This window comes from Ruditapes philippinarum, unplaced genomic scaffold, assembly GCF_026571515.1.
Source record: "Ruditapes philippinarum isolate M1 unplaced genomic scaffold, ASM2657151v2 ctg2037_1_1_1_1, whole genome shotgun sequence".
NCBI classification, from domain to species: domain Eukaryota; kingdom Metazoa; phylum Mollusca; class Bivalvia; order Venerida; family Veneridae; genus Ruditapes; species Ruditapes philippinarum.
In genome coordinates, this window is record NW_026860868.1 from 43,343 (window position 1) to 55,000 (window position 11,658).

Genomic DNA, 11,658 nt, shown 5'->3' on the forward strand with positions numbered 1-11,658 from the left:
TATTTTATATCAAACATTTTATTTAATAATAATGATATTTAAACGGTTTATAACTCAGTCAAACGTTGAATGACGTAGCCACACTGATTTTCTACTCGTTTCCTATCAGCAGGATGTAATTCTGTCCGCCATTTTTCTGTATAATTGTTTGCCTTATTTCCATGTAAAAATGTAATAATTTTTTGTCTCTCATCACCAGTTACTTTCTTGTGTATGAACTTGTACACGTCTGACATGACGGGCATTCGGGACGCTAGTTTATTTAATGTAGTATGTAAAATCCTATCTTTGTACAATACATCAGTGTATATCCACGACATTATGTCCGTTTTCATTTTAAGACATAAACTTAGTATATTATTAGAGACAGTTCCGGGTTTTTCTTTGAATACTGGGAACCACTCTGTTTTGATGCGCGAGTTGATTATTGCACGAGGATCTCGTGTTAAGTACAGCACCTTTAAAGTAGGTAATCTATTAAGCAGTTGCTCTACTGTTGAGAAACCTAAACGTAAAACTTTAGCTACTCTGCGGTCAGCAGATATGCAAGCTTGTTCAAGACGATTAAGACAATGCATGGTCGTATCTATGTCGTTACTATTCTGTTGGTCACGTGATTTCGTTCCATTCAGACATGCTCCATATTCTAACCACGCTTTACCGGACTTTCCTTCTTGTGCCATCTTATATATAAGAGATATCGGGACTTTTGACAGATTGCAAGAGTATAGATTGACCAGTGCCGTTAACGCTGTTCCAATTCGATCTCTAGCATTTTTGGTTCTGGAAATACAAAATATAAACACTACATATATTTCTGTCTACTCGGAGATAAAAGTAACTCTTTGTAATTAAGAAAACGTTTATCACAAAATGTGGACGTAAGGCGTCTTTAAGAATCAGTGCAATTCTTTGCTTTAATCTGCTGTTTTACATGAATACGGACAAAGGTCCTCTCTTTTGGGTTGCAATCCAAAAAGATCAACTAGACAAAAGCTCGCTCATAAAAATACAATGCATCATGATAGAGTTTTTCTATCAATTTATCATGCAAACTGGACTAAAACCCTCCTGTAATATTTACGAACGGGCTATACGAGTATATATAACCGGTAAATTAAAAAAAAAGGACAAAAGTCCTCCAGTCAAATAAGAAAACTAGACAAAGGTTCCCCTGTCAATAAAGCAAACAGGACAAAGACCCCCCCTGTCAATTATACAAACAGGACAAAGACCCCTGTCAATTATACAAACAGGACAAAGCCTTCTGTCAATTATACAAACTGGACAAAAGTCCTCCTGTCAATTGTACAAACAAGACAAAGCTTTTCCTGTCAATTGTACAAATGTCATTACAAAGGTCATCCTATCAATTTTACAAACAGGGCAAAAATCAGTCTCTCAATTATAAAAAAACAGGAGAGAAATCGACGTACACGATCTGAGCCCAATTATCTCCATTATTAATATTTTCCCGACAGGACAATTTGTTTTAAAAGGCTAAATATTATCTACTCATTCTCATTTAATTTTTGCAGATCTTTTATCGCCTTAATTACAAAGTAAAATAAAAAAAGGTACATTTGTATCATGAAACTTTTGAAATTATCTGAATACCCAGTAGAATTGCATGGATTAATAAAATATTAACCTGCACGTGCTGTTTCTCATCTCACAAACTGAGCTGTCTGTAAAATAACTGTAAGGTGCTAGTGGACTCAGTGGTTCGAACATGAAAAATACTCCCGGAGAGTCTCGCAGCAGATTTCCTGTCACAGAGGACCCACTTCTCATGTAAGAAAACAGTAAAACATTCTTGCATTCGGTTGTAGATCGACCACCTAGTCATAAAAAAGACACATAATCAGAATAATGACGGATTTTTTTTAAATCCTATTCATGTGTTTTTCAAGAAAATGTTTACGTGCAAAATGAACTAAAAAATGAAAACCGTTTTAACCCTTTTAACAATTCGAACTATTCATCGTACTTAATATCGATTTTCAATTTAATTCGGAGTATTTTTCTACATTATCTGTTTCATATTTTTCCGGCTGATTTCTATGTAAGATTTTTAAATTTGATGTTTTAAGGCTTTTGAGCCTCAGTGGGGTTCCTTTAAAATAAAATGTTATCAATGTCTACTACTTTTATTTCTTTTTTTACTTTCAGGGTTTATATGAAGCTATATTTGAGTGTTTGTTCTTTACATAATATTTATTTGTATGGTAATACGACTCCCCCTGAGGTACCGAAATTGAAAAATAATTTGTGTAAATTCCTTAAAAATCGAAAAGCTCAGCTTAGCTAAAATGGTATATTCTGTAAGGAAACTTTTTTTTAAACTGTTGTTTTTCTCCTCTACTTTTCGTGGTAATGATGACAGTGTCATTTTGAATATACATCTCGAATTTTTTCGCAATATTCATGTATTTGAAACAAGGTACTTTTGTAATTAAGCCTCTGAAATTAACATTTTTTTCTCAATTAGGAGACAAAAAGATAACAATAATGTTTTGATTATGGATTTAGAGCATGTTAATTGGTTATCGCTAGAAAAATATCATTGAAAGTATTCGTCGTATTCTCATTCATTTTAATTGCAAAACGATAAAAACAGTTATGATCAAGGTTAAAGTTTGCGGACGGCAACGTGAACGCCCCAATGACAGTCAGTCTGTCACAAAACTCCTTTGTTTTACTTTAAGAAAAAAATCGAGCTAAAAATTGGACTTTGTTAAAAGTACAAATGTATACTACTACTAACCTGTCAAAATGATTTGTAACCAATTATTCCCATTTCCATTCAGATTTATAGAAACTAAACCCACTGAAAGCAACAAAATTAAAATAATTTTCTTAATTCTCCTGTGCAAAGATGGCATTTTCGTGTGGGTTTTTGTACTACACGGACTGCTCAGTTATTTTGATACAGTTTGGTGAATGGTATTTGTAAGAGGATTATAGCATCTCAAAGAAATAGACAAGCTACTTAAATCAGAGATAATTCCCATATACTTCAATACTTTAATACTCTTTTTATAGTGTCTCAATAAATCCTTTCGTCCTTTCCCCCCATCCACCCCTCAAAGAAAGATGACATAATTTTTACTTAAATTGGTTAGATTAATGCCTAATACCTATGTAGATAAGCAACTAGAGATGAAATATTAAACAATTCAACGATATTGAAGCGGAGTGATCCGAATTATGCGTTGATAAACCAAAAGGCAATGTTAAGTTTAAATATGCATGAACATAAAATTTTAGAGCTTTGCTTACTATTATAAATTAAAACTAGAACTGTGTCACGGATGCCCCCACTGACAACATATATATGGTATATAGCGAAAAAATCAACAAAGGGCCATAATTTTGTTAAATTTGGTCGAAGCAAAAATTCCTTCCTCTACTTCCATCTACACATTAAGGTTGTTTCATCCCTGGAAGTTTAAAAGCAAAATCTACCATACCGGTTTAAAAGGAGTTGCGTTTCGTAAAAATTTCTATATTTGTAATATAGTGAAAAATCAACAAAGGCCCATAATTCTGGTTTTTAAATTTTCCCGGTCGCCAAGCAAAAATCCTTCCTTTACTACCATCTACACATAAAGGTTGTTCATCCCTGGAAGTTTAAGCAAAATCTGCCATCCAGTTTAAGAGGAGTTGCGATCACAAAATTTCTACATAGTATATAGTGAAAAAATCAACAAAGGGCCATAATGGTTCCCCACTTTGTGGGGGCATAAAAATATTATTAGCCATTATGGACAAACCATCTTTTTCCCCTTCTAATGCTTAGTCATTAGTTAAGTTCTAGTGATTTAGAAGTTTTTTTGAAAGTCGACATTTTATGCTTAATTTGCCTCTTTCTTTAATCATGTGTCTTCTGCAAAAACATATGTAAACTAGTTTGATGACCATAGTTCCACTGGACATCCATTTTATTATTTTGATAATAAACATCAACCCAGTATATGGAGTATACCGACAGATTTTGTTATGATTAAATTACATGTAACGTTATTTGCGTTAATTTTTATTTACTTTCTATATATTGGTCCTTTAACTTAACGTTTTGCTTGTATTGCACAGATTCGGTGTTATTTCTTGCGCTATTACTGCGTTACTGTACAGTTATTCCCTGTGCATATTAAAGATTGTTAAGCTGTCCGTCTCTCAATTCACGAATCCGGTTTAAACTGTACTCGGGTACTACCTCATATGACACCAAGATTTGTGAGTCTTACGGCTTAAAGCATTCATCATAATTGTGCTGAACAAACACCTATTTAGTTTATGCAAATTTATTTTAGTTCGATTATGTTGGGAGCTATAGGCTTATTGACACCACTCTCGAATCCGCCCCCCCCGTTCCTGGGAAACCAACCAGGCTAAACAATTGGGGAATGGTAAAGTTTTTTTGCCTCAAGGAAACAACACCCTGTTTGCACAGTTGCCAGTCAAAAGGGATGGAAAACACGCAGCTCCAGAAAACGTTTACTGTAAGGAGTCATAAAATAAAATGCTGTTTCCGAATAACAATGAATTTATTTATGAAAATAAAATATGACAAACATAATCATATATATTAACACATCCAATAAAGAGAAGAACATTGAGATTTCTTTTACAACAGCTTAACATTTGTTCTGTTTGCTTGATATCATAATTTGAGCTACATAACTGTTTTCAAAATTTTAAAGCAAAATAACACCTTTTAATTTTAATCTATATTCTTATCATATCTACCACACAGAATTTAATCATTCCAGACTGTCAAAAGTGTAAGTCTGTTAAAGTGTTGCTAAAGTTACTTAAATGCATTCACTGTAATCAGGAAAATTTTAACCATTAAATGCAGAAAATGTCCAGTCTCAATCATACAAAATCTTTTGTTCCCATCTGAAAACTTCATGAAGTAAATAGTGATCATAGTGTATATACACGAACATGGTTAAGAAAAAAATTTAACACAGGTTTCATATAACAATACATGTATATTATAAAGCAACAGGTAAACGTATTAAGTTATCAAAACTTACAGATCTTTAGTGTGTTTATATATATAATCAATATAAAATATACATAATAATAATAATAATAATAATATCATTATCTAAAGTCGCTATAAATTTTAATTACAAAAAGGTATCATACATCAATATTTGATTTTTGTTATTTTGATACCACAAAACAAAAGGGACATGATGGTCGTTTCTCACTCACCAGAGTATATGGTCTAAATTTGCAAGATTTAATTACCAGAACACTCTTATCAATTAAGTTTTATCAGAATAAGACAAGAGCTAGAGGAAATGTCATTTAAGTCTTATTTCTGTTTTAAACATGAAACCATTTTAGCAATTTTTAAAGGACCACCTGATAACATGCCAACTCCCAGTTGGGATCCCTCTTACAATAAAACTCATAACACAAGAACTGTCCCTTAAACTGATAAACCTCAATATGTACTTTAACACACAATTAAAGGTCTGTAACTCTGTAACAAAACTATTGTGTATATAATTAGTTTTAACATAAAACTGTCATGGGTAATTTTCTGTTCCTAAATATTTTTGAAAAAAAAAAGTAAAAAAAGGTAAAGCTAGCAATAAAACAAATTTTGACAGACAATAGCAAAACTGTGTTATCACTTCTTTCCTCCCTTTACAAGGTTAAAGGTTAACTTTTTTCTAAGGTAAGCATACTTTATACTTAAATCATATATCAAACTAGAATTGAAAAAATAAGTTGTACTGTATATATATAATATCATGGGCAATTGTGTATCTGTAAGATCTTTGTATAATGACAAATTTTGAAAATAAAAGTTTAAAAATGCAAAAAAGAATGTACAAAAAACAAGGCGGAATAATTATGTAAATATTGATAAGACAAAACAAACTTCAACTTCAGGCAAATGAAAATCAACCATGTTAATGTAAAAAATGTCAAATTTCAAACACATCAGATCACATGAGCATGCATATGAAAAGCTGTCACAAAATATCTAGACAAAGGTTAAGTATATATTAGAAAAAGGCAAGTGATTAATTTTTATAACCTGTTAATGGACTTAATACCTCAAAAAACAAGTTATATAATAGTAATAAGACTTTTGGATGGTTATATAGCGGCTTTAACTGTTTTAAGCATATGTAACCAAGTTCAGAAATTAAAGGTTTTATAGCAAATTATTTACAGCCATATAACTTGTTAAAAATCTTTTTAACAAATTTACATGTATATAAGATACATGGTATGATTGTCCAATGAAAAGTGTTGTTACAAAAGTGCAGTATTACATTAGTGATCCTAGTCCAATGAAAATTGTTGTTACAAACATACAGTATTACTTCAGTACTTCTATCACTCCTTATTATCTATACATTATATGTTCAATATTTCTCATATCCTCCTAATTTTCAACAAAAATCTGTGTTTCTATTACAATACAACCAATATTAGAGGAGGCCATGTCTTCATCAGTGAATGTACAAGGTGTGTTCAATACTTGTCACAATTAGCAGAGGAAAACTGTGTACATTTGGAGTTACTTGTTGACTCGCTGTATTGAGGAGATTTGTCCAGCTTAGCACCTGTAGTGAAAAAAAACAAGACAACGTTTTTAGTACTAAAAAATAAACATCATTTTACAAAGCATTTAATTGTATATATGCTGTGTAGAGTATAAAAAATTTGAAATAAGTAAAAAAAATTGAAGCATATACAGCTTGATTATTATATCAATACAAGTTTCAATCAACTGTGTCTATAGCATAGTTTCCACCTATATCAGTCATTTGTTAAATATGTATTACCTCCCTTTATCTGTTGTTGGAAATTTCAAAAATCCTGAAAATCATGAATTAAGCAGTTTTCTGTAGTTTAACATAGGAAATAGGTTTTCAGGAGACTGAAAATCCTGAACTTCAGACAAAATCCTGAAAACTTTCACCCATGTTGAGGCTGTGAAAACTAGGGCTGATTATAAAGCATTTAAATTCCAAATGATGGCAGTACTCAAATATAAATTAAGAACTGTACAGAGACTATTGCTATTTTATTTTTATTTTATTTTAAGTGGTTTTGATTCAAAAGAAAATCCAAAAATAAAATAGAGGTTATCAAATGATTGACCAAAGTTTCTTTATTTTATGCCATGAACTGTTGAGATACAAATACTCATTTATAATCATACCTGTAATTAGATTATGAAGATTGCAATAGTTTGTTCCAAAATCAAGAACAGCATACCATGTCTCTGACGTGGAATAACCCTAAAATAAAATGAAATAATAATTAGGCACAAGACATGTACTGACAACTGAATGATGAAACTGCGGAAAGCAATATTATAAAACTTAACATTTTGCAGTATAATAAATGTAAAGATCAGTGCAGACCAAGATCAGTATTAAAGTACAGCTGTGCCATCCAATCTGGGTATGTACAATTCTGTCAAAACATTATTTTGAAATTTTGCTAAATATGACTGACAGATGGACCCAGCAGTCTTAAGAGTTGTTTACATCCTACACACCTACAGAATAAGCTTCTTATAACAGACATTGAGATAACATAGAACAAGTTTAGGAAACAGTGTGTTAAATGAGTCATAAATATTACATTGATTCACTGCATTAAATATATTGATATAATTATGTTTTTATATATATTTAGTTATATATGAAAATTGAAATTCTACCTTCACTGAGCATTGTGTTTCTGACTTCTTAGTAAAGGTGAAGGTTAAATCATCTACGTAATGTTTTTTTGGTGTTTCATGGGTTGCCTTTAGTTCAGTTTCTGACACCGATTTAAGCTGGAAAATGTAGTTTAAACATGATTAACATTTACTTTGTATTAGTTAAAACAACAGTGAAACAGCTTTGTAAAAAACAGTCTCAGGGAAATAATAGTAGACCTGAAAAATGTGATTTTTGCATTAAAATTGTACAAAGGATAACTTTAAGTGTAACATTTCTATTACACAAATTTAATTTTGAAGCGGTGTTGAGAACAAGTTGGACTGACACTGTATGAAACACAATTTTCTTAAATTTCAAGGAAATAGTTTAAATATAAAAAAAAAATCTTAAAAACATACTAACGTAAATTACATTTTGTGTCTTAAGCAACTTGCCTGAATAAATGCACCTTCAAACCGGAAAAATCCTAATACATTTATAAATTATTGTATGATAACAAAAAAAAAAACAATCAAAGAAGTGGAAATTACATAAAGTTGCTTACACAGCAATATTAAAATATTATTTTTTTTGCCATACTCAGAACTGACATTCGATGCTACCATACTTGACTGGTCACAAGTCATTTACATAATTAGCAAGTTTCCATGGTATGGCCTAATAAATACATGAATATAACTATGAAAACGTGTTGCCAGCCACCTATCTCAAAACTCAAGTATGACATGGATGTATATACTGAAGAATCAAACCTTGTAGAAACATTTTTCTCCTCCAGCTTTGCAGTTATCAGGTCCATTCCACTTACTGATTATCTCTTTAATTTGTGTCTGTACGTCTGAACATGCTAAACCAAAATTCCTAAAATGTATAATTAACAAAATACATTACAATTAATAAAATATGATATAACTGATTATTTATTAATATGATCATTTAATTTTCACTAAATTTTCATACCCTTATTATCGGAGAAAAAAAAATAGATCAACTAAACTTTATTTCCATTGACTACAATAAATCAGCAAGTAACTGTTACAGAACAGGAATATGATTCACAACAATTAATTAACTGTAAAATTTGTGAAATTTAACAAAGGCGAGAATAACCTGAAACACAATATATGTATATGGCCACACTCGACTATTTCCAGTGCTTAACAGTAACAAACAAAAGGGATGTGACCTGTAAAAAGGTACCTCAAAGTCACAGAGTCATGAAATACCCAAATTCATCCAAATCTTTACTTTATTGAGACTTGATGGTATACCGTATCTTTTTCATATACAGTATCAGTATGTACCCTGTAAGTATCTATGCTTACTCCCAACCTATTCTCAAACCTTTCATTCATTCTACTAGAAGTGACTATGATGTCCTCAACTTGTATGTATTAAAGCTTTGATTCTGACAGACATTCTGCTGCTGTTAGGGTTAAATCAAAACAGTGCATAGTAAAGAATATTTACATTAAATAAGTTATTACTTAGCATAATTTAATACAAATTGCTATCTGTAAATACACCATTAACTATGTAAAGATGAATAATATAGACAAAAATATCTTTCCAATACGGAAATATGCCTTTTTTAATTGTTGAATTTCAGTCAAATGTAACAGAAATGTTACATAAAGATTAAAGTGAACATATGTCATGAATTTTCATAGAGATATATTTTCATTTATATACTGAACAGCTGAATGACCTCTTAAATGCTTTAGAACTGGTTTTTCTCACTAACCAGATAGAAAAATCCGTAAATGTTACTAAAAATAGCGGTGTTGGAAAATCTTATCTCACATGGGCTTATCTCACACTCAACGTGCAGCACTTCTAAAAATGTATTCATACACATACGCGATTCACTCCTATTTTAACAAAAATGAAACATCAAAAGCTCAAAATGTATTAAAAATATGTGAGCTAATATATTAAATTGTCCACGGAATCAACATTATCAGATTGATATTAACTTTCACACTGCAATGAGTCCTACTCAACCTAGGTCCGCCCTTTCCAATATCGATTTGTTACTAAAAATAGCACACTTTAAAATATCGCAAAATTCTTCGTAAAATCGGATATTATGACACTTTTCATGTAGAACATCCATGTTTTCTGTTATGATAACGATGCTTCTTGATGACGAATCTCATTTTGATATATTTTAATTGAATATTCGGCCAACATAACCGAATAAGTAGAAAAATCTTTTCAAACGGTAAACGCTTTTTGGCAACCATTTAAATATGGACTGAATTGCTTATAAACAATTATATTATGATACTCTGCAACTTTATTATTGATGTGTTTTATCATGATAACCTTGCTTTTTTATGAGGGATCTCATATGAATTTATTTTCATTGAATTTTTCACAAATTTTGATAAACTTGATCAGACTAGACTTTTTTGCAGCCTAAGCCCCGCCCCGCTTTTCAAAACAAGGGCTTAGCAAGTAGATCTAGTTTCTGTGTCCAGGTGAGTGAGAAAAATAATCAATCATTAGGTTAGATAGAGGATAGGGGAAATCCCAACCCTCGGGCAATCGGTTCCATCGGGAACTCGCCAAGGCTCGTTCCCGATAGCACCGATCACCCTCGGGTTGGGATTTCCCTATCCTCTATCTAACCCAATGATAGATTCTATTAGTCCATGGGTAAAGTCAAAAATAATGAGGCCAAACATTTAAAGGCTACCAAGATTAATATTTTAATAGTTGTGTATATTGTTATAAGTGCTAAATATAGCATCTATCAGTGTTGTAAAATATGCCAAGTTTCAGGGACATCACGCTACAAGTGAAAAAGATACAAGAAAAAAATTACCCTAAAATGTCAGGAGTGTAACACTTTTAGTGTGACATTTTACACAAATGATGATTCTCTATTCCTGATACAGAAAAACAGTTTCTTAAATGACAATTTTTGTCACTTATGTTATATATCTTATTCTCTCGCAATTGCTTTTTCCTATTTTTTTTTGTAAAATGTAGGTATCCCACTTGGTTATCCAGTCACTAAAGTCAGTTGTTGTAAAATAAAATGTACTTTAAAAAAAGCATGGTTTGTACTAACAGTAAAGTTTCTGCTTATATCTTTGTTATTAAGAGCTTTTCCTTGCTTCTAACATTTTGACCATTGTATATAGTTAAGAATATAAATTCTCTTTTTTCTATGCTATAAATGTTATTGACTCAGTTTCGATTCAAAATAATGACAGTGCTCAGTGTCAGGAGTGTAACATCTTGTACTTTTACTGATTTCCTTATTGCATATAAGGTGTTATATTAATATATTCTTTCTTTTTCAAAAACTTGAGTCCAAGTGATGTCAGCAGTGACATAAGTTCAAGTTAACTAAATCATGCACTTTCTGTACATGATCATCAGTGATGTCAGGAGTGTAACACTATTTTTTCCATCTTTTAACCTTGTAACGATTTCATGAATATACCATATAAATTTCGTATCTAAATATGATTCTTGCCACTATTCATAAGGAAAAGTAATTAAGTATTTGTTTTTTTGTGTTTTTTTTAAGAAACCACAATGCTTAAGTTCTGTTTTTAGTATATTTACTTAAATAACATCAAAATTTCCTAAATGTCTACTATTGACAAGTATAATCATTGAAATTTAATGATAATACACTAAAGAAATTACTGAGAAATTAAAATCATGTATATACTCTTTGCAGAACAAAGCATTTATATACAATTATTGAAGATTAAGTATGCAATATAAGTAAAATACAGTATGTGAGAATAGTGAAAAGTGTTACACTCCTGACATTTTTTTCTTTTTCGGCAATTGTAGTTAACTTTGTTTTATTTTCAGCAGACTAATAAACAATTGAAGTAGATATCAAAAAAACACTATAAAACTTATGTAAACAAATATATATGCCAATTAGTATGATGAGATTTGATATTATTTCTAA

The 11,658-nt window shown here is 30.9% G+C and overlaps 2 protein-coding genes across 2 annotated transcripts in view; both read right to left on the reverse strand.

Moving 5' to 3' along the window:
* LOC132713640 (uncharacterized) lies at positions 1-3,019 on the reverse strand. The gene is made up of 3 exons (XM_060696290.1): positions 2,768-3,019; positions 1,652-1,841; positions 1-783 (listed from the first exon to the last, which is right to left on the reverse strand). Exons 1-3 carry the CDS (start codon positions 2,883-2,885, stop codon positions 48-50), a joined length of 1,044 nt encoding a protein of 347 aa, XP_060552273.1. The 5' UTR covers positions 2,886-3,019; the 3' UTR covers positions 1-47.
* Positions 3,020-4,531: 1,512 nt separating this feature from the next.
* The window catches only part of LOC132713642 (uncharacterized), a 9,078-nt gene continuing 1,951 nt past the window's right edge, over positions 4,532-11,658 (reverse strand). Inside the window, exons 2-5 of the mRNA XM_060696293.1 lie at positions 8,468-8,576; positions 7,712-7,828; positions 7,205-7,283; positions 4,532-6,602 (exon numbers count right to left, since the gene is read on the reverse strand). Coding sequence (XP_060552276.1) covers positions 6,511-6,602; positions 7,205-7,283; positions 7,712-7,828; positions 8,468-8,576 — 397 coding nt within the window. The 3' untranslated portion in view covers positions 4,532-6,510. The remainder of the gene's footprint in view (positions 6,603-7,204; positions 7,284-7,711; positions 7,829-8,467; positions 8,577-11,658) is intronic.

Bases quoted from the DNA above. Each gene is read 5' to 3' on its own strand.
- LOC132713640 (XM_060696290.1), bottom strand. From the start codon at position 2,885: ATGCCATCTTTGCACAGGAGAATTAAGAAAATTATTTTAATTTTGTTG. The intron at 1,842-2,767 runs GTTAGTAGTAGT...TTTTATGACTAG, and splicing joins GTTACAAATCATTTTGACAG to GTGGTCGATCTACAACCGAA. The intron at 784-1,651 runs GTTAATATTTTA...TTGTATTTCCAG, and splicing joins ATGAGAAACAGCACGTGCAG to AACCAAAAATGCTAGAGATC.